Genomic DNA, 21,295 nt, shown 5'->3' on the forward strand with positions numbered 1-21,295 from the left:
TAAAGAGGCTGAGGCAAAGCAGAGACCAAAAAAAGAGTCTCAGGGGAGAAGAAGGGAAGCTAGTAAGCAACTTACAGGGGGCAATGTAAGAAATGTCACATGTTGTATCAGTCAAACAGAGAAGCAGAATTTATCAATTTTCAAAGGGGAAATGTCTCTGTCTACTGACAAGGTTTTAATTTTTGCTTATTTTTCCTCAACGGAGGAAAACTGACAGGTTGCTTTAAGATCTAAGTGATTGAGATTCCTTCTGAACAGGATTTCGGTAATTTACTCCTAGTCTTTTCCCATGGTTAACTTGTCTTTCCTCCGTTTCTAGAACTCTGGTTTTTTATACTTGAGACTCTGTGGTCACTCTGGAAAAAGATGCGATTGTGATAAAGAACTGCCTTTAAATACCTGAGTCCTCGTCAGGTTCTTCACTGTTACAATCTGGAGACCTCGTAATTTGGTTGGGACACAAATTCGCAAGTGGTATTCTGCTCCAAAGAGGTTTTCCCCATGTATCTGCAAATTAAAATCAGAGTAGCAACTCAAAGCGGGTGTTGCTTTGCCACCTATAGCTTTACAATAATAAGTACTTACATGGAAGACGAATTCTTTGTGCTGAGAAAGCACCTGGCCTGTGTGCACGTACATTATGGATGGTCTGCAATTGAGAGGACATGCATCAGCCCTTGAGGACTCTTTCTCCCTTTTTTGGAGACAGGGTCTCACTCTGTTGCCCAGGCTAGAGCGCAGTGGAACAATCATGGCTCAGTGTAGCCTCAACCTCCCGGGCTCAAGTGATCCTCCACCTCAGCCTGCCAAAGTCTTGGGATGACAGGCATGAGCCACCGCACCCATCCTCCTTTCTTTTTTTTTTTTTTCTTTTTTTTTTTGAGATGGCGTCTTGCTCTGTCACCCAGACTGGAGTGCAGTGGTGCGATCTCGGCTCACTGAAACCTCTGCCTCCCGGGTTCAAGTGATTCTCCTGCCTCAGCCCCCCGAGTAGCTGAGATTACAGGCGCCTGCCATCACACCTGGCTAATTTTCATATTTTTAGTAGAGACAGGGTTTTGCCATGTTAGCCAGGCTGGTCTCGAACTCCTGACCTCAGGTGATCCACCCACCTCAGCCTCCCAAAGTGCTGGGATGACAGGTGTGAGCCACCGTGCCCGGCCTCTTTTTGAATGAACTTGAGTGCTTTCAACTGAATACGCTAGGACAGAGGGCACCAGACCTTTACGAGGAATGAGGCCAGGTGCGGTGGCTCACGCCTGTCACCCCAGTACTTTGGGAGGCCAAGGCGGGCGGATCACCTGAGGCCAGGAGTTCAAGACCAGCCTGGCCAACATGGTGAAATCCCATCTCTACTAAAGTAAATTTTTAAAAAATTAGTTGGGCCTTGTGGTATCCACCTGTAGTCTCAACTACTCAGGAGGCTGAAGCAGGAAAATTGCTTGAACCCGGGCAGCAGAGGTTGCAGTGAGCTGAGATAGCACCAAGTGCTCCAGCCTGGGCAACAGAGTGAGACTTTGTAGTGACATGGATGCAGCTGGAAACCATCATTCTTAGCAAACTATCACAAGAACAGAAAACCAAACACCGCATGTTCTCACTCATAGGTGGGAACTGAACAATGAGATCACTTGGACTCAGGAAGGGGAACATCACACACAGGGGCCTATCATGGGGAGGGGGGAGGGGGGAGGGATTGCATTGGGAGTTATACCTGATGTAAATGACGAGTTGATGGGTGCAGCACACCACCATGGCACAAGTATACATATGTAACAAACCTGCATGTTATGCACATGTACCCTACAACTTAAAGTATAATAATAATAAATAAATTAAAAAAAAAAAAAAAAGGAATAAAAGCTGAATGTCGGCCGGGCGCGGTGGCTCAAGCTTGTAATCCCAGCACTTTGGGAGGCCGAGACGGGCGGATCACGAGGTCAGGAGATCGAGACCATCCTGGCTACCCTGGTGAAACCCCGTCTCTACTAAAAAATACAAAAAACTAGCCGGGCGTGGTGGCGGGCGCCTGTAGTCCCAGCTACTCGGGAGGCTGAGGCAGGAGAGTGGCGGGAACCTGGGAGGCGGAGCTTGCAGTGAGCTGAGATCCGGCCACTGCACTCCAGCCTGGGCGACAGCGAGACTCCGTCTCAAAAAAAAAAAAAGCTGAATGTCAAAATGTAAAGTGCTCGTATCGCAGTTGGGGTGAAGTGGAATATTTGAATTCTGTATAGTTGGGCTGGTTCATTTACTCATTATCCCTCAAATGGCCTTACTCATCCCCTCCTTACTTCCCAGTCCCACAGTTGCCTTCTTCCCTCCACAGCGTCATATTAATTCCCTTCTGTAGCAAGACTAGTTGGCGACACACCTCCTTTGATGACCACAATGGGGTTTCTATGACCCAAATGTTAGTACCCTAGAGATCAATATCAGAGCCTGGGTTCTAAGCAGGCTCCTCTCAGAAGGACAGTGTCCACATTCATCCTGACCACCAGCTCCGTCTACAAGACAGAGAGCCCAAAGCTGTCCCCTGGGCGACGGAGTCACACTGGTGCTGGCCCCTCGGGAGTACTTACTTGGAGAGAACTGCAACGAAGCCATGCCTGAATTGAAGGGTGTGGGTCTCCTCGGCCACAGACCGTCTTTCATTGGAGCTAGGAATAAGAGTGTTAGTTTACAGCACACCTGCTTTGTACATAGCAGTGCTTCTTTTTTTTTTTTTTCTGAGACAGAGTCTTGCTCTGTTGCCCAGGCTGGAATGCAGTGGCGCGATCTCGGCTCACTGCAAGCTCCGCCTCCCGGGTTCACACCATTCTCCTGCCTCAACCTCCCAAGTACCTGGGACCACAGGTGCCCGCTACCACGCCCGGCTAATTTTTTCCATTTTTTTAGTAGAGACGGGGTTTCACCGTGTTAGCCAGGATGGGCAAGTGCTTCTTAAAAAGGGCCTCACTCTGTTGCCCAGGCTGGAGTGCAGTGGTGCGATCTCAGCTCACTGCAACCTCCCCCCTGCCGGGTTCAAGCAATTCTCATGCCTCAGCCTCCTCAGTAGCTGAAATTACAGGCGTGTGCCACCACGCCCGGTTAATTTTTGTATTTTTAGTAGAGACGGGGTTTCACCATGTTGGCCAGGCTGGTCTCAAACTCCTGACCTCAAGTGATCTGCCTGCCTCAGCCTCCCAAAGTGCTGGGATTACAGGCGTGAGCCACTGTGCCCGGCCTTTTTTTTTAAGTTCCAGGGTACATGTGCAGGATGTGCAGGTTTGTTACATAGGTGAACGTGTGCCATGGTGCTTTGCTGCATCTGTCAACCCAGAACCTAGTTACTAAGCCCAGCACGTATCAGCTATTCTTCCTGATGCTCTCCCTCCCCCTGCCCCTCCCACAGAACCCAGTGTGTGTTGTTCCCCTCCCTGTGTCCATGTGTTCTCACTGCATAACAGGTGCTTCTGCACCTGGCTCCCCAGGGTCACTGGCAGTCGGATAAGGAAAGACTCTCAGAGGCCAGGCACGGTGGCTCACGCCTGTAATCCCAGCACTTTGGGAGGCCAGGGTGAGTGGATCACGAAGTCAGGAGTTCAAGACCAGCTTGGCCAAGGTGGTGAAACCCCGTCTCTACTAAAACTGCAAAAATTAGCTGGGCGTGGTGGTGGGCGCCTGTAATCCCAGCAACGTGGGAGGCTGAGGCAGAGAATTGCTTGAACCCGGGAGGCAGAGGTTGCAGTGAACTGAGATCGCACCACTGCACTCCAGCCTGGGAGACAGAACGAGACTCCATCTCAAAAAAAAGAAAAAGAAAAGGCTTTCAGAGATAAGCAACTGGAGTTCGGAATTGTCTCTAGAAGACCACACTTAGAAAAATGCTGATTTTAAAAGGGCTTCTCAGCCTCCACACTATTGACATTTTGGGCCAGTTAGTTCTTGGTTGTGGGGGCTGTCCTGTACTGCTCTGTGTGATGTGTAGCAGTATTCCTGGCCTCTACCCACCAGATGTGCTACTGAACACCCCCCCCCCACATCACGGCAGTCAAAACGGGCACGGCCTCTGGTGGGCAGAGTCACCTCCATTTGAGAACTCTTCCCAACAGCGCTCCCCCCTTACCCCCAAACATAGAGGTCTTGCAGATAACAGAGCTACCCCACGCTATTCCAAAGCTGAGTGAACCAGAACCAGAACTGCAAGGCTCATGCCACCAGACTGTGCCACCGTTTTACTGTGTGTGTGGATAAAAGAACGTTTTAATTGTCTCTGGTGACAAGAAGAGAAAGTCAAGTCCCTGCGGGGACACAGATGCCTTCCGTGGGCTCACTGGGGTTTCCCTTCTTCCTGGGCAGTAAGGGGGCCACTCCTCTCACAGCACACATGTGGTAGGGAGATGTCTTCCAGGGTCATGGCCTGACTCTGCTGTGACCCAGGCAGTACTTACTTGGTGACGGTCACAGTGATGTCTGCTGTCCTGTTTGGAAAGGCATTCTCCTCTAGCTGCCAAACGACTGAAACATGAGCCTATTTTAAAGGAGAAAAAATTGGTCACTTGATTCCTCCCTATACCACTCACAGTTCAGACCGCTGGCTACTCACAGAACAGACCTAGGAGACGATTCCTCAGATTTTCACATTCCTCACATTTTTGTAACACAGCATGTTTCCTTTCCATTCTTTCTCTTTTTTTTTTTTTTTTTTTTGAGATGGAGTCTCGCTCTGTCACCCAGGCTGGAGTGCAGTGACGTGATCTCGGCTCACTGCAACCTCCGCCTCCCAGGTTCAAGCGATTCTCCTGCCTCCGCCTCCCGAGTAGCTGGGACTACAGGCATGCACCACCATGCCTGGCTAATTTTGTATTTTTAGTAGAGACGGGGTTTCTCCATGTTGGCCAGGCTGGTCTCAAACTCCTGACCTCAAGCGGTCCACCCACCTCGGCCTCCCAAAGTGCTGGGATTAGAGGCGTGAGCCACCGCGCCCAGCCCCGTTATTTCATTTAAGCCTCAAATACAAATATGGAGTAAGCAGGGCAGGCGGCCTCATTCCCGTTTTATAGTTGAAAAAGCCACTTCAGAAATTTCCCACAGCAGAGATGATCAGTGACAGCTCAGGGTTAATGACTTTTGGTCTTGGCCGGGCACGGTGGCTCACACATCTAGTACTGGAAAGCTCTCGTCCCCATCACCCCCTCCTTTCAGAGCCAACTCAGCCACTGTAGGCGCCGCTGAGGACGGACTGACTGCAGTGAAGGGAAGCGCAAAGCTGGAACCGAGGGATTCAAATGAGACTAAGATGCAGAGGACGCCAACTGCAGGTGGCGGGAAGAGCGAATCAGTCCAAACCGACTCACAGACGACCTCCTGAGGACGGGGTGACCAATCCTGCAGGTCATGACCAGGACAGAAGCAGCTGGCTGAGGGTCATCACACTGAATGTTTGGAGAGGGAGGCTGTTAACAGAGCAGATGACATTCTCTTAAAGAGCGAAAAAAAAAAAAAAAACCAACTCAGTTTCCTCACACCAATTCAGCAGACATTCACTAATTTTTCTGCCTGCCAGGAGCTGAGGAAATAAAGTCCGCTTGGTCCCCGTCTTCCTCACAAGACAGACACGCGGGCTCAGTGGTAGATCCCCGAGGAATTTAAATACAAGGCCTAAGGGGTGCTTGCGTGAGGGAGCTGCAGAGAACTGCGGTGGAGAAAGGTGAATTCCAACTCAGGGGAATCCATAAGCTCTTCCTGAGGAAGGAGGCGTTTGAGCTGGGCCTTGGCCTGATGCAAACGTAACCCACAGCCTGGCTGAAGGCCGGCACACACCAGCACTGCCACGAAGCCACCAAGGCTCCCCACCCGGACCCCCGAGGGGCAGGTGATGACTGCAGTGAGCTTTCTTAATTCTCCCAAGGACGGTGCATCCCTAGTCCCCCTCTAGACGCCTAGGAGATTGTTTTTCGTTTTTGTTTTTGGTTTTTGAGATGGAGTTTCGCTCTTTCGCCCAGGCTGGAGTGAAGTGGCGTGATCTGGGCTCACTGCAACCTCCACCTCCCGGGTTCAAGCAATTCTCCTGCCTCAGTCTCCCGAGTAGCCGGGATTATAGGTGCCCGCCACCACGCCCGGCTAATTTTTTGTATTTTTTTTTTTTTTTTTTTTTGAGACGGAGTCTTGCTCTGTCACCCAGGCTGGAGTGCAGTGGCCGGATCTCAGCTCACTGCAAGCTCCGCCTCCCGGGTTTACGCCATTCTCCTGCCTCAGCCTCCCGAGTAGCTGGGACTACAGGCGCCCGCCACCTCGCCCGGCTAGTTTTTTGTATTTTTTAGTAGAGACGGGGTTTCACCGTGTTAGCCGGGATCGTCTCTCGATCTCCTGACCTCGTGATCCGCCCATCTCGGCCTCCCAAAGTGCTGGGATTACAGGCTTGAGCCACCGCGCCCGGCCAATTTTTTGTATTTTTAATAGAAACAGGGTTTCACTGTGTTAGCCAGGCTGGTCTTGAACTCCTGACCTCAAGTGATCCATTCGATTCAGCCTCCCAAAGTGCTGGGATTACAGGCGTGAGCCACCGCGCCCAGCCTAGGAAATTGTTTCATTCATATAATGGATACGGTCCTAGCCCAAATAGCCTAAGATGACCGGGGACAAACCTACAGTCCAACAAAGTCAAGTTTATTGACTCATTGCAACGAGGAAAAGTACACTTTGGGTTTGTTTGTTTGTTTGTTTGTTTTGAGACGGAGTCTTGCTCTGTCACCCAGGCTGGAGTGCAGTGGCTGGATCTCAGCTCACTGCAAGCTCCGCCTCCCGGGTTCACACCATTCTCCTGCCTCAGCCTCCTGAGTAGCTGGGACTACAGGCGCCCGCCACCTCGCCTGGCTAGTTTTTTTTTTTTTTTCAGTAGGGACAGGGTTTCACCATGTTAGCCAGGATGGTCTCGATCTCCTGACCTCGTGATTCGCCCGTCTCGGCCTCCCAAAGTGCTGGGATTACAGGCTTGAGCCACCACGCCCGGCCTGTTGTTTGTTTTTGAGACAGAGTCTTGCTCTGTCGCCCAGGCTGGAGTGCAATGGCGCAATCTTGGCTCACTGCAACCTCTACCTCCGGGTTCAAGCGATTCTTCTGTCTCAGCCTCCAGAGTAGCTGGGACTACAGGTGCCCACCACTACACCTGGCTAATTTTTGTATTTTTAGTAGAGACAGGGTTTCGCCATGTTGGCCAGGCTGGTCCAAACTGCTGACCTCAGGTCACCCGCCTGCCTCGGCCTCCCAAAGTGCTGGGATTACAGGCGTGGGCCACCGCACCCGGCCAAAACCTACACTGTTGTGTGTATCACTGAACAACAGAAAAGACGGTATTAAAGGACTCTGGGAAAGGGTAGAGTTCAGATGAAATGTAAATAAAGTCGCGTTTTGATGCCAAAGCAGGGCTGTGTGTCAAGCAGTCAGCCAACGTCAGGTCAGCCTGTGAATCAGACCCAGGGCCCGCTTCCTTGGAAACCATTAATATAGAGTAGAAAGTGGACACACACTGTATCTGAAACTCTGTACCTCAGATGGAAACAGACTCTTCTCTTGGTCAAAATGACTCGCACTCTCCAGGCAAGAGTGACAGGGGTTCATAATTACCGACGTAACTTCAAACAGCAAAGTTTTCTGATCTGATTTTAGAGAACAGAACTTCTCAGCGTGGCGGTACTTCTCAGCCACAGGGTGTCCTTGGGAAACAGACTGTTTCCTAGTATCTGTGTCTGTGATCCAGCCTGGGGAATGGCAGGGCAGATTTTCGCGTTCCCAGTCTCAGCTAATTTTTACTTTCTCAGTGTCTTAGGGCATTGGAGCTCACTCCTCTCTCAGAACCCTGGTGAAGGAAGGTTGCACCCAGGGAGGGGGACCGTGCAGCAGAATATGGTGGCTCGGGAGGCGTGTTAACCAGACGGGTGGGGATGTATCTAGTTATTAACCATTTATTGGATGGACCAGGAGGAGGCTGGAGGCAGGGGTGCCAGTGAGGGAGTCGCCACGGAAAAGCAGGCATGCAGCGAGGGAGGGGCGTGAGGGACCTGTTTGCACAGCCGCTGTCAGTTACCTTTTGCATCCTCTTAAACTGCAGGTTTCTGGGGTAATTCAAAGCCATGCTTGTCATGTAGGAATCTTCCCCGGAGTTAGTTAGGCTGATGTTCAGGGTCAGCTCCTTTGTGAGGCCCACCACCAATTCCTGCCTGCGCAGGGCACAGATAAAAAGGGTACAGTTTATTTAATTGTAAAAACTTCGATGCAATAGAATAGCATGTTCTGGTTTTGTTTTTGTTTTTTGAGACAGGGTCTTGCTCTGTCACCGAGGCTAGCGTGTGGCTGCTGTAGCACAATCGTGGCTCACTGCAGCCTCCACTTCCTGGGCTCAAGTGATCCTCCCACCTCAGCCTCCCGAGTAGCTGGGACTACAGGTGTTTACCACCATGCCTGGCTAATTTTTTTTTTTTTTTTTTTTTTTGAGACGGAATTTTGCTCTTGTTGCCCAGGCTGGAGTGCAGTGGCGTGATCTCGGCTCACCGCAACCTCTGCTTCCCAGGTTAAAGCAATTCTCCTGTCGCAGCTTCCCGAGTAGCTGGGGTTACAGGCATGCGCCATCATGCCTGGCTAATTTTGTATCTTTATTAGAGACAAGGTTTCTCCATGTTGGTCGGGCTGCTCTCGAACTCCTGACCTCAGGTGATCCTCCTGCCTTGGCCTCCCAAAGTGCTGGGATTACAGGCCTGAGCCACCCAGCCCGGCCGATGCCCAGCTAATTTTTGTATTTTTTTGTAGAGACAGTGTCTCGCCATGTGGAGGCGTGTCTTGAACTCCTGGGCTCAGGTGATCCACCTGCCTTGGCCTCCCACAGTGCTAGGACTACAGGTGTGAGCCACCGCACACAACCCAGAATAGCACCTTCTTAACTAACTTTTGAGATTAAGTTGCCTAGGGAATACATTTAGCTGAGACATTTTTCCTCTCAACATAAGGGAACAGCTGGACTGCCACGCCCATCTCAGTTGCTGCATGAGATGATGATAATACCTGCCGTTTATTTAGTGCTTACCATGTGCCAAGGACTGTGTCTCACATGCTCAACTCTCATAGTGATCCTGTGACATAGTACAGCTACTCTCCATTTCATAGAAGAGGAAACAGAAGCCAAGACAGGCTAATTACCTGTCATCCCAGCACTTTGGGAGGCTGAGGCGGGTAGATCACCTGAGGTCAGGAGTTCAAGACCAGCCTGGTCAACATGGCGAAACCCGTCTCTACTAAAAATACAAAAACTGGCTGGGGACAGTGGCTCACGCCTGTAATCCCAGCACTTTGGGAGGCCAAGGCGGGTGGACTATGAGGTCAGGAGTTCAAGACCAGCTTGACCAAGATGGTGAAACCCTGTCTCTACTAAAAATACAAAAATTAGCCGGGTGTGGTGGCGCGCACCTGTAGTCTCAGCTACTCAGGAGGCTGAGGCAGGGAACTGCTTGAACCCGGGAGGCGGAGGTTGCAGTGAACCGAGATCACACCACTATACTCCAGCCCAGGTGACATCTCAAAAAAAAAAAAAAATATATATATATATATATAGCCAGGCATGGTACAGGCACCTGTAATCCCAGCTATTCGGGAGGCTGAGGCAGGAGAATCGCTTGAACCTGGGAGGTGGAGGTTGCATTGAGCCGTGAGCGCACCATTGTACTCCAGCCTGGGCAACAAGAGTGAAACTCTGTCTCAAAAAAAAAAAAAAAAAAAAAAGGCGAATTAAATGCCTGGAGTCTATCAGCCTCCAAAGAGTTGAGAGAACTGTACCCAAATCCTCTTTCTACCACCAATTCACTGTGACCCTAGGTGAGGTACTCTGTGACACAAATTCTTCCACACCACAGTATTTATGGGGCACTGCTTTGCACTGGAGACCGGTGTGCGTAAGACATACTGTCCCACCCCCTTTCTTGGCCTCAGCTTCCTACCACAAAACCATTCAGACCCTTCCCATTAAAAGGCTGTGGTTTAAGACATGAGTCCATGCGGCCTGGAAAAGAGGGACCTGGGGATGTGTGAAAGCCTCCTACAGAATGCTGAGGTATCACGGGGACCCAAAGTGCAGAACCACTCTCAGTAGCTGAGGTCTAGAGAAAAACATATTAGCAATACCAAGAAAACTGTTTTCCGTCTGAAATGTCCAAAGATGGAATGTGCAGATCTCGGAAGTAATGCGACATGTGTTTTGTTCTCATCGTTTGGTTTTGGTTTGGTTTTTATCCCAGCTGAGAAGAGGAAGGATTGATTGGAGGGAGGGACAGGAAGCAAAGACAGAGCCTGCTGTCTCCACCCGAGACATGATACAGGCCTGAAATAAGGAAACAGTAGTGGACGGCTGGACACGGTGGCTCACGCCTATAATCTCAGCACTTTGGGAGGCGAGCGGGTGGAACACTTGAGGCCAGGAGTTCAAGACCGGCCTGGCTAACCCTGTCTCTACTACAAATACAAAAATTAGCTGAGTGTGGTGACGGGTGCCTGTAATCCCAGCTACATGGGAGGCTGAGGCAGGAGAAGCACTTGAAGCCGGGAGGCGGAGGTTGCAGTGAGCCAAGATTGTGCCACTGCACTCCTGCCTGGGTGACAGAGTGAGACCCTGTCTCAAAAAAGAAAGAAAAAGACAACAGTAGTGGAGAAGGAAAGAAGTCAGAGACAGTAAAGCAAACAAAACAAAAAAGAGGCAGGGAGGGGGGACAGAGGAGTCAAGGGCGAGTTCTGAGTTTCTAGCTCAGGTGGCTGAGTAGTGCCATTGAGCCATTGACTGAGGAAGGTAACACGGGCGGAAGACCCAAGGATGGAAGAAGATGCGTCCACTCTGGGACATGATAAGAGGGGCGTATGGGATAACGAAGCAGAGATGCTGACACGTCAGCTGGACGCACCATCCCAGAGCCCAGGCGTGAGACCTCAGTGTCGTCAGAATATTTAACAGCGTTGCCTAATCTGAGGCCTAGGGACCGTCTCAGAGGGCCTGGAATGCCAACATTTATGTATGCACATGTGATCTTCTACATAGAGTAGCGTGTAGTCTTCATGAGATTCTTTAGGGGATCCATGTCCTCAGAAAGGTCAAAAACCAGAGACAGCTGGATGCCGACAACCAGGCTCACTAGTGTTGTTTTGTTTTGTTTTTGTTTTTTGCAGACGGAGTCTCGCTCTGCCGCCCAGGCTGGAGTGCAGTGGCGCTATCTCAGCTCACTGCAAGCTCCGCCTCCTGGGTTCACGTCATTCTCCTGCCTCAGCCTCCCAAGTAGCTGGGACTACAGGCGCCCGCCACCACACCCGGCTCATTTTTTGTATTTTTAGTAGAGGGGGGGGTGTCACCGTGTTAGCCAGGATGGTCTCGAACTCCTGACCTCGTGATCCGCCCGCCTCGGCCTCCCAAAGTGCTGGGATTACAGGCTTGAGCCACCGCGCCCGGCCTAGTGTTTTTGAAAGAGAAGCGTTTGCTTGCTGTGTACACTAGGGGGCGATGTAGGGCAAGCCGTGTGTGCTGTATCTGTACTACCCAAGTAGCTGGCTGGGAGGTTGGTTCTTGACTGTAATTAATTCCTTGCTGGAAACAGCTGCGCCTGCTTGTTAGGCCAGATTCCAGAGCGTTTGAAAGTCTTCAGTTGGTCCTGCAGATGTCTATGGAACGGCTGACCAGGACTTGGGGAACCGCGTTCTTCCCATATGGCAACTCCGGTCAGCTGGCCATCAGAATCACAAAACACACACAACACTAGCTGGGACTAACAAGGGACGGCTTGTTTTGCTTTGTTTTTCCCTCGATCGAAGTCTCGCTCTGTCACCCAGGCTGGAGTGCAGTGGCACGATCTCAGCTCACTGCACCCTCCGCCTCCCAAGCTTGAGCGATTCTCCTGCCTCAACCTCCCCAGTAGCTGGTATTACAGGCATGCACCACCACGCCCAGCTAGCTTTTGTATTTTTAGTAGAGACAGGGTTTCACCATGTTGGCCAGGCTGATCTCAAACGCCTGACCTCGTGATCCGCCCACCTCAGCCTCCCAAAGTGCTGGGATGACAGGCATGAGCCGCTGCACCTGGCCTGGGAGGGCATTTTGAGACCACTGCATGTCCAAACCCAAACACATGTGCTTGGCGACACCGTCCTTCTGGCATTCAGTGTGGTCCAATAGAACGTCTGTGGCGATGGAGACAGGCAGCATCTGGGCTGCCCAACACCACCAGCCACAGGCGGCCACCGAGTCTTTGAAGTGTGGCTATGTGACTGAGGGACAAAATGTTTCATTGTGTTTCACTGTAACTCATGTACATGCAAACAGCGACGTGTGCTGGACAGTGCAGTGCCGCATGCTTGGGCTGTGGGCCTCTTTCCTCCCTCCGCCTGCACTCTGTCAGCACATGCTATGGGCTGTCACTACAAACTGTTACCCCGTCATGGCTGGGACCTGCGTCTCAGCCCCCATCGCCTCTCACCTGAGTGGTTACAAGGGAGCAGGTGCAGTCCCCGCGTCCACCTTTGCTCCTACAGTCTCTTCTCAGCTCGGCAGCAAGAAGGATCCTGCCCAGCTGCACGAGCGTGTCACTCCTCTGACTTCCTAGCTCACAGCAAAAGCCCTTCTGAGGCCTTAAGAAGCCCCATTGCCTCTTCCCCTCCATCCCCCTCCATCATTACTCCCCCGCCCCACTCCACTGCAGCCACTAGGTCCTCACCCTGCCTCCTACCCACCAGGCAGGCTCCCAACCCAGGGCACCTGCAGCTGCTCTTCCCTCACCCCCCGCCCCACTCCACTGCAGCCTAGTACTAGGTCCTCGTCCTGCCTCCTACCCACCAGGCAGGCTCCCAACCCAGGGCACCTGCAGCTGCTCTTCCCTCAGACACCCACCCACATAGCTCGCTCCCCTACTTCCTCCAGTGTGTGCCAAAGTGTCGTCCTCCCTGACCACCCCATTGAAAACTTCAGCATCAGTCCCCACCCGGCACTCCCTCCCACCTTCCCTGTTTCTTCAACGTTCATCTCATCCACATACAATTTACCTGCTTACCATCTTCTCCCCCTGAGAGCACCAGGAGGGCAGGGATTTTTGTCCACAGAGGTATCCCCAGCACCCAGAGTGCTTGGCACAAAGTGGGTGGTCCAGAAATATTTGATGGATTAATTGATTTGGCCAAGAGGTGGGCCAGGAAAGAGGTGACCTCTGAGGTAGAGGTTATCCTCGCTGTGAAGAACACTGGGTTCTGAATATAGCATTGTCCAGAATGTCAAGAGACCCAGGCTCAAGTCCACCAAATGGCCTATGCAGGGCCCTTGGCGACTGAGTATGTTTCCTAATCTAGAAAGTGGGAAGACAGAGCTCCGTCTTGCCTCCCTCCTCGGGTAGCTGAGGACATCATGACATCATAAGTGCAGAAGCCGTGTGTGGGCCCCGGGAAGAGGGGAAGGGGTGTGCTGGGCATCCTGATGAGGATTCCCCAGGCAAGCGTTTGGGAGGAGGTTAATTGAGGAAACTGACAGCTGCATCCAACTCACTGAGAGACGGTGGTGGCCAACTGTAATTCTGCGACACAAAACAGCTTATTCTTGCAGGCCTTCTCATAGGGCAGCTGTAACCAGACAGAGAGAGTCCCGATCAGCCCAGGCCCCGCCTTCCCCGGCAGCCCTGCCTCTGGCTCTTCTCCTTAGGACGCTTAGGGCTGTGCCTCCTGCGCCCCCTGAGAAGTGCAGTTTCAGGGAGGTGAGGGGTGCAGGCTGGGATTGTCCCCAAAGAACAGGAACTGTGACATTCCTGGGTGACATTCCTGGATCTGTCCTATAACATGGGCACACTGTGACCCAGTCCTCTGGCCAAGGTGAAAACTGGGGTGACCTTCACGGAATGTTAGCTGTGCCCATTCCATTGACATCATGCGAATTAAGCAGCAACACACAACTCACGCCTTTGCGCATTTAGGGAGCAGACACCTATGCGAAGAGAAGCTTCCTTAGTCTTTTCGGGTGTAGGCAGGAATGGGGGATACCTAGCCAAATATTGTCAAGGTCCAGGCCTTGGAGGTTCTCTTCCTCATGGCTAGTCATCTGGTTTTTGTTTGTTTGTTTGTTTGTTTTCAGACGGAGTCTCGTTCTGTTGTCCAGGCTGGAGGGCAGTGGCGTGATCTTGGCTCACTGCAACCTCCGCCTCCTGGATTCAAGCGATTCCCCTGCCTCAGCCTCCCAAGTAGCTGGGATTACAGGCATGTGCCACCACACCTGGCTAATTTTGTTTTTTGTTTTTTGTTTTTTTTTTGAGACGGAGTCTCGCTCTGTCGCCCAGGCTGGAGTGCAGTGGCCGGATCTCAGCTCACTGCAAGCTCTGCCTCCCGGGTTCACGCCATTCTCCTGCCTCAGCCTCCCGAGTAGCTGGGACTACAGGCGCCCGCCACCTCGCCCGGCTAGTTTTTTGTATTTTTTAGTAGAGATGGGGTTTCACTGTGTTAGCCAAGATGGTCTCTACCTCCTGACCTCGTGATCCGCCCGTCTCGGCCTCCCAAAGTGCTAGGATTACAAGCTTAAGCCACCGTGCCCGGCCTAATTTTGTATTTTTATTAGAGAAAGGGTTTCGCCATGTTGGGTGGTCCAGAAATATTTGATTAATTAATTTGGCCAAGAGGTGGGCCAGGAAAGAGGTGACCTCTAACTGAGGTAGAGGACATCCTCGCTGTGAAGAATACTGGGTTCTGAATATAGCATTGTCCAGGATGTCAAGAGACCCAGGCTCAAGTCCACCAAGGTTCAAGTCCACCAACCACCAGGTTGGTCTCAAACTCTTGACCTCAGGTGATCCACCTGCCTCGGCCTTCCAAAGTGTTGGGATCATAGGTGTGAGCCACCATGCCCGGCCTGGCTAGTCGTCTCTGTAAGCTAACTATTTCCCTTGCAATCTTGCCTACACATAACCAACGAATTCTGAAAGCCACATTTCAAAAGGCCCCATGGAGGTTGAAAAGCTCCAGTGTGTGTTTAAAAATTCCAGTGTTCTAACGTAGCTGGGTCTGTTTTTGTATTATGAAGGAAGGCAGCCAGTTCCTCGGCTGGACAGCCCCTGCACTTCGCACTTCTCTCCCGGCAGCCACCTCAGCAGCTTTCTGCGGGTCTGTTCCCATGGCCTAGGGTGGGAATGAGAGCCCAGAGCTTGAAAGGAAACTTTCTACTTCCTGCGGAAGGGGGACGCCATTTGCAGAGGTCAAAGCGTGGAGCTCTCTCTAAGTGGGTCAGCAGTCTCATGCAGGGTTTTTTGTTGCATTTTTAATATAGCCAAGTAGCCCAATCTCTTCCACCCAGCCCCAGCGAAAGAGAATGGGGTTAAGCCAGCTAAACTCCCAGCTAGAACGCATTCTCTGGTAACATCGGTGTGCCTAACACCACATAATTTTTCCTCACCCGTTTTATACAGGGAATAAATTTTTAAAAATCTCTTTGCCAGGCCGGGCACGGTGGCTCACGCCTGTAATCCCAGCACTTTGGGAGGCCGAGACGGGCGGATCACGAGGTCAGGAGATCGAGACCATCCTGGCTAACACGGTGAAACCCCGTCTCTACTAAAATACAAAAAAAATTAGCCGGGCGAGGTGGCGGGCGCCTGTAGTCCCAGCTACTCAGGAGGCTGAGGCAGGAGAATGGCGTGAACCCGGGAGGCGGAGCTTGCAGTAAGCCGAGATTGCGCCACCGCACTCCAGCCTGGGCGACAGAGCGAGACTCCGTCTCAAAAAAAAAAAAAAAAATCTTTGCCATAGCATAATAATCATTGCTGGTTAAGGAAAGACACATAAAGAGATGTTAAGCAGGATACACTCTCAAGGCATCTCACCATAAAATGAGATGTGCTTATTGACGCCACAGGCAAACAGCACTAAGCATAGGACAAATCCACAGTGGGCGCCTCCTGAGATGGTGTACAGAGAAGAACGCACTTTCCTTCTGTGATATTCCAAACAGAAAGCAGAGGCAAGTTTCTGCTTTCATGGGAAAGCAGACAACAAGCAAATACATGGGAGAAACAGGGAAATACTACGTATTGACAAGGCTGTGCTAAAAATTAAAATACTGTGGGCCAAGCGCGGTGGCTTACGTCTGTAATCCCAGCACTTTGGGAGGCCGAGGCGGGTGGATCACTTGAGATCAGGAGTTCAAGACCAGCCTGGCCAACATGGTGAAGCCCCGTCTCTACTAAAATTACAAAAATTAGCCAGGCGTGGTGACGCACGCCGGTAATCCCAGCTACTCGGGAGGCTGAGGCAGGAGAATTGCTTGAACCCGGGAGGCGGAGGTTGCAGTGAGCCGAGATCGCACCATTGCACTCCAGCCTGGGTGACAAGAGCAGAACTCTGTCTCAAAAACAAAACAAAACAAATGCATAACCTGAATCTAATTATGAAGAAACATCAAATTGAGGAACATATAAAAGGACTGGCTTGTAACCTTCAAAAATGTTAATGTCATTGAAAGACAAGGAAAGACTGAGAAACTCTTCCAGATCTTTCGGAGACTAAAGATAAATAACTATAGAACGCTATGAATGATCCTGGACCAGAACCTTTTTTTTTCTTTTGATATAAAGGATATTAATAGGACAACTGGAAAGATTTGAATAAAATTTGTAGATTAGATAATAGCATTTTATCAATGTGAATTTCCTGGTTTTGATTATGGTACTATGTTAAGACGATACCTTAGTTTTTAGGAAATATATACTGAAGGTTTTGTTTGTTTGTTTGTTGTTTTGTGTTTTGTTTTTTGAGACGGAGTGTTGCTCTGTCACCCAGGCTAGAGGGCAGTGGCACGATCTTGGCTCACGACAACCACTGCCTCCCGGATTCAAGCAATTCTCCCGCCTCAGCCTCCTGAGTAGCTGGGACTACAGGCATGCACCACCACACTGGGCTAATCTTTGTATTTTTTAAATTTTTATTTATTTATTTTTTTTTGAGATGGAGTCTTACTCTGTTGCCTAGGCTGGAGTGCAATGGCACGGTCTTGGCTCACTGCAACCTCTGCCTCCTGGGTTCAAATGATTCTCCTGCCTCAGCCTCCCTAGTAGCTGGGATTACAGGTGCCTGCCACCACACCTGGCCAATTTTTGTATTTTTAGTAGAGACAGGGTTTCACCATGTTGGTCAGGCTGGTCTCGAACTCCTGACCTCCGGTGATCCACTCGCCTCAGCCTCCCAAAGTGCTGGGATTACAGGCGTCAGCCAGGGTGCCCGGCCGACAAAAGTTTCTTATGACACTACCCGCCTGTCTAAGCTGCACTGATGGGCACCAGGAGGAGAGGCTAGGGTACAGGTTTGGTGGGGCCATTCAGCCTGAAGGCCCTGGCAGGGCGTGAACAGGCAGGTGCACCAAAGGGCATCCTCTCTGCAGTGCAAGACAGGACAGCTCCGGTCTAGCTCCCACAAGGGACCCCCACCACAGCGCCATCACAGCCGCTTGCCACGTGAGGCTCCCAGAATGCATGTGCTTTATTAAATATGTAGCAAGCGGTGGCCGGGCGCGGCGGCTCACGCCTGTAATCCCAGCACTGTGGGAGGCCGAGGCGGGTGGATCACGAGGTCAGCAGATCGAGACCATCCTGGCTAGCACGGTGAAACCCCATCTCTACTGAAAATACAAAAAAATTAGCTGGGCATGGTGGCGGGCACCTGTAGTCCCAGCTACTCGGGAGGCCAAGGCAGGAGAATGGCGTGAACCCAAGAGACGGAGCTTGCAGTGAGCTGAGATCGCGCCACTGCACTCCAGCCTGGGTGACAGAGCGAGACTCTGTCTCAAAAAAAAAAAAAAAAAAAAAATACACACACACACACACACACACACACACACACGTCAAGCGCTTTTGTGAACATAAAGGAACAAGCACCGGGGCAGACGGAGACCTGCGTTGCCCATGAGTCCGCACTCATGGGTACACATTAACACCACTGTAGGTACTCAGTTTCACCATGTGTACAGTGGGGCCCAAATGCTGTCTGAAGACATTCCCTCCCAACTCCAACATTCTTGGAAGTTAGGGGAGCAGGTGGTTTCTGTGGGATGGGCTCTCAAGAGGGCTGGGTACCGGCTGTGGGTAGTCACCTGGAAGATGGCAAAGGTCTCAGCGTAGCGGTCCAGGATGGGCTGGGGATGGTCTGTCTGTCCCTCAGGGGTCTGGAGCTGGTAGCCGACCTTGACAGTGGCATTGGAGAAGCAGTCCTCCTCACGCGGCTGTGGGGTCACCATGAAACGCAGGGTTAGAGTTCGATGTGGGGGAGAAGACGACAACAAGAATGCTTTTTTTTCTTTTTTTTTTTTTTGAGACGGAGTCTTGCTGTGTCACCCAGGCTGGAGTGCAGTGGCGCGATCTTGGCTCACTGCAACTTCCGCCTCCCAGGTTCAAGCCATTCTCCTGTCTCAGCCTCTCGAGTAGCTGCAATTACAGGCGTGCGCCACCACACCCAGCTAACTTTTGTATTTTTAGTAGAGACAGGGTTTCACCATGTTGGCCAGGCTGGTCTCGAACTCCTGACCTCAGGTGATCCGCCCGCCTCAGCCTCCCAAAGTGCTGGGATTACAGGCATAAGCGACCGCGCTCGTCCATCAATTTTTTTTTTTTTTTTTTTTTTTTTTTAGATAAGGTCTCACTCACTCTGTCACCCAGTCTGGAGTGCAGCAGCATCATCATGGCTCACTGCAGCCTCAACCACCTGGACTCAAGAAATCCACCCACCTCTGCCTCCCAAAGCACTGGGATTCCAAATGTGAGCCACCACGCCTAGCAAGAATACTTTCTGCTTTGATGTTGTCATAAGAAGAAATAAACAATAAAAGTGGTGAGTCAGAGGTCCTAAGCATCTTCCAAATAAGCCAGGCTGAAGGGACATGTCCTTCAAGCAAGCTGCCAAGTGCTTTGGGAAAATCTCTTTCGTTCTACTATGGTTTTGTGTCTCATAGCTCCTGTGGTTCTCACCCCAATCACAAAGGGGTAAAGAACTGGCTCAGACAGAAAGGAAGAGTCACAGCCACACTTGTGTTTATCAAGATCTTTCTCTTTTTTTTTTTTAAGACGAAGTCTTGCTCTGTCGCCCAGGCTGGAGTGCAGTGGCTCAATCTCAGCTCACTGCAACCTCTGCCTCTTAGGTTCAAGGTTCTCCTGCCTCAGTCTCCCAAGTACCTGGGACTACAGGTGCATACCACCATACCTGGCTAATTTTTGTATTTTTTTTTTTTAGTAGACACAGGGTTTTACCACATTGGTCAGGCTGGTCTCAAACTCCTGACTTCAGGTGATCCGCCCACCTCAGCCTCCCAAAGTGCTGGGATTAGAGGCGTGGGCCACGGCGCCCAGCCGACCAAAATCTTTCTCCAAGCAACATGGAGGACATATTAGAGAGGTAAGAGAGAAGATAAGGAGATTGCTTAGCCTACCGTTTGCCACTGTCTTTGTTTAAATGAGCTTTTCTGCCACCATAAGAGCCTTGAGCCCATGGGAGTAAGGGAGCATGATTCTCTCGTAGAGGATGTGATTAAGCCTTTATTTAAGGAAGGCTGTAGACTTGCTAGAAACTTTCTTAATCCAATTAATAATCACTTTGGGGGTAAATGTGTATTCAGAAGAATAATTCATGCGTTTGTTTATTGGAACACACGATCCAGATAGATCCAAAGTTCTAGATCCTGTCAGGCTTTGAATCCCGACATGCTATTTTTTTTTTTTTCCCCACGTCTCTGGGCACCTTTGCCAGGAGTAAACCTTTCTAGATGGTCATTTCTATCTTTTTATTTCTTCCTTTCAGTTGTTCACTTTTTCTGATGCCAGTTGACATTCAGGCCCTCCGTCCTAGTTATTATCAGGTGAGGTCGGATAACGGATGCCAAGAACACCTGGCATTCCTGAGTTATTACCAAGAAAAACGTCAGCAATGACAGCATCTCCATCTTCCATGACATTATGTGGCTCTTGATTTATTATTATTATTATTATTGTTATTATTTTGAGATGGAGTTTTGCTCTTGTTGCCCAGGCTGGAGTGCAGTGGAATGATTTTGGCTCACTGCAACCTCCACCTCCCGGATTCAAGCGATTCTCCTGCCTCAGCCTCCCAAGTAGCTGGAATTACAGGCACGCGCCACCATGCCCAGCTAATTTTTGTGTTTTTAGTGGAGACAGGGTTTCACTGTGTTGGCTGGGCTGGTCTTGAACTCCCGACCTCAAGTGATCTGCCCGCTTCGGCCTCCCAAAGTGCTAGGATTACACGCATAAGCCACCGCACCTGGCCTGTTAGGATTATTTCAATCACCTCATTTGTAGGGATGGGTATGTGCCCTTCACTGCGTTACCTCAAATCCTTTCTCAATGACACAGACCCCTCCGGACTCCCATCCAACCCCCCCCCCCACTTACCTCTCCCTCTGTGGGCACGAGCAGGAGGTCCTCACAAAGACGGGACCCGCTGCTCCACTCCCTCAGGCAGCCCAGACAGCTTCTCCCGTCTGAACACTGCAGCCTTTTCCTCTCCTTCCCCACATCTACGTCCAGCGTGAAGTTGAGAAATGCCCCGCGGAGACCTGGGAATGAAGACCAGACCTTCCCGGTGAGGTGGGGATGAGCCGGCCGCAGACAGAAGGCCCCCAGCCTGCCTGAGGTTCCTTGTAGCCCCTGCTGAACAGTGTCCCCATGCAGGTACTTCCCTGGGGCTGGACCCCTGCGTCGCTTTTTCAAAGATATTTTCTCACTGTCTGCTGACACCTGACCAGGGCCTCTGAGTGCTCCAGCCCCAAACCTGGAACGGCACGTTCCCAGCACTGAGTCAGCGTTCCTTAGGGAAGGAGGGCTCGGGAAGCGGGTGGAGATTGATGAAGAAAACAAGGAGGAAGAGAGACAACGAAGAGAATGGAGAGGGAAAGAGGGAAACTATGGAGGGAGAGCCCCAGGACGGCAGAGCTGGAAGCACCATGGAGATTCTGGGGCCGCCTCTCTTACTGTTCACAACAGAACTGGCTCAGCTAAGGAAAGACGCTTGCCCAGCGTCGCACAGCCCAGCGAGCTCTGTGTCCTGGAAGGGACAGGCCTGTCATTTTCAACCCCCAGCTGGGATAATAGCCCTCTGCTTTGGGAAGGCCACCTCACCCCAGGAGACTGCTCTCCGCCCGGGGGGAGGGAGAGACCATCTCAGAGACTGCTCCTGGGAGGTTAAACCTCGGGGACTGTTGCTGAGGAATCGTTCTGGGGGAAGCTCTTGGGTGGACCGTAAATACCTGGGCTGTGAAAGCCGTACCCGCCAC

At 51.2% G+C, this 21,295-nt stretch overlaps 1 protein-coding gene across 11 annotated transcripts in view; it reads right to left on the bottom strand.

Moving 5' to 3' along the window:
• LOC105474357 (integrin subunit alpha E) overlaps positions 1-21,295 on the bottom strand; it is a 96,973-nt gene that overhangs the window by 25,069 nt on the left and 50,609 nt on the right. For all 11 annotated transcript variants that reach the window (XR_011615319.1, XR_011615321.1, XR_011615322.1 and 8 more), the window contains exons 18-26: positions 20,415-20,578; positions 18,110-18,238; positions 13,535-13,608; positions 8,066-8,198; positions 5,337-5,435; positions 4,431-4,510; positions 2,580-2,657; positions 586-649; positions 400-507 (exon numbers count right to left, since the gene is read on the bottom strand). Coding sequence is in view for 5 of the 11 variants with exons in the window: in XM_071082147.1 (XP_070938248.1) it covers positions 400-507; positions 586-649; positions 2,580-2,657; positions 4,431-4,510; positions 5,337-5,435; positions 8,066-8,198; positions 13,535-13,608; positions 18,110-18,238; positions 20,415-20,578 (929 nt within the window). In the remaining 6 variants the exon portion in view is untranslated. The remainder of the gene's footprint in view (positions 1-399; positions 508-585; positions 650-2,579; positions 2,658-4,430; positions 4,511-5,336; positions 5,436-8,065; positions 8,199-13,534; positions 13,609-18,109; positions 18,239-20,414; positions 20,579-21,295) is intronic.

The sequence above is a fragment of the Macaca nemestrina genome, chromosome 17 (genome assembly GCF_043159975.1).
Source record: "Macaca nemestrina isolate mMacNem1 chromosome 17, mMacNem.hap1, whole genome shotgun sequence".
Taxonomy (NCBI): Eukaryota; Metazoa; Chordata; class Mammalia; order Primates; family Cercopithecidae; genus Macaca; species Macaca nemestrina.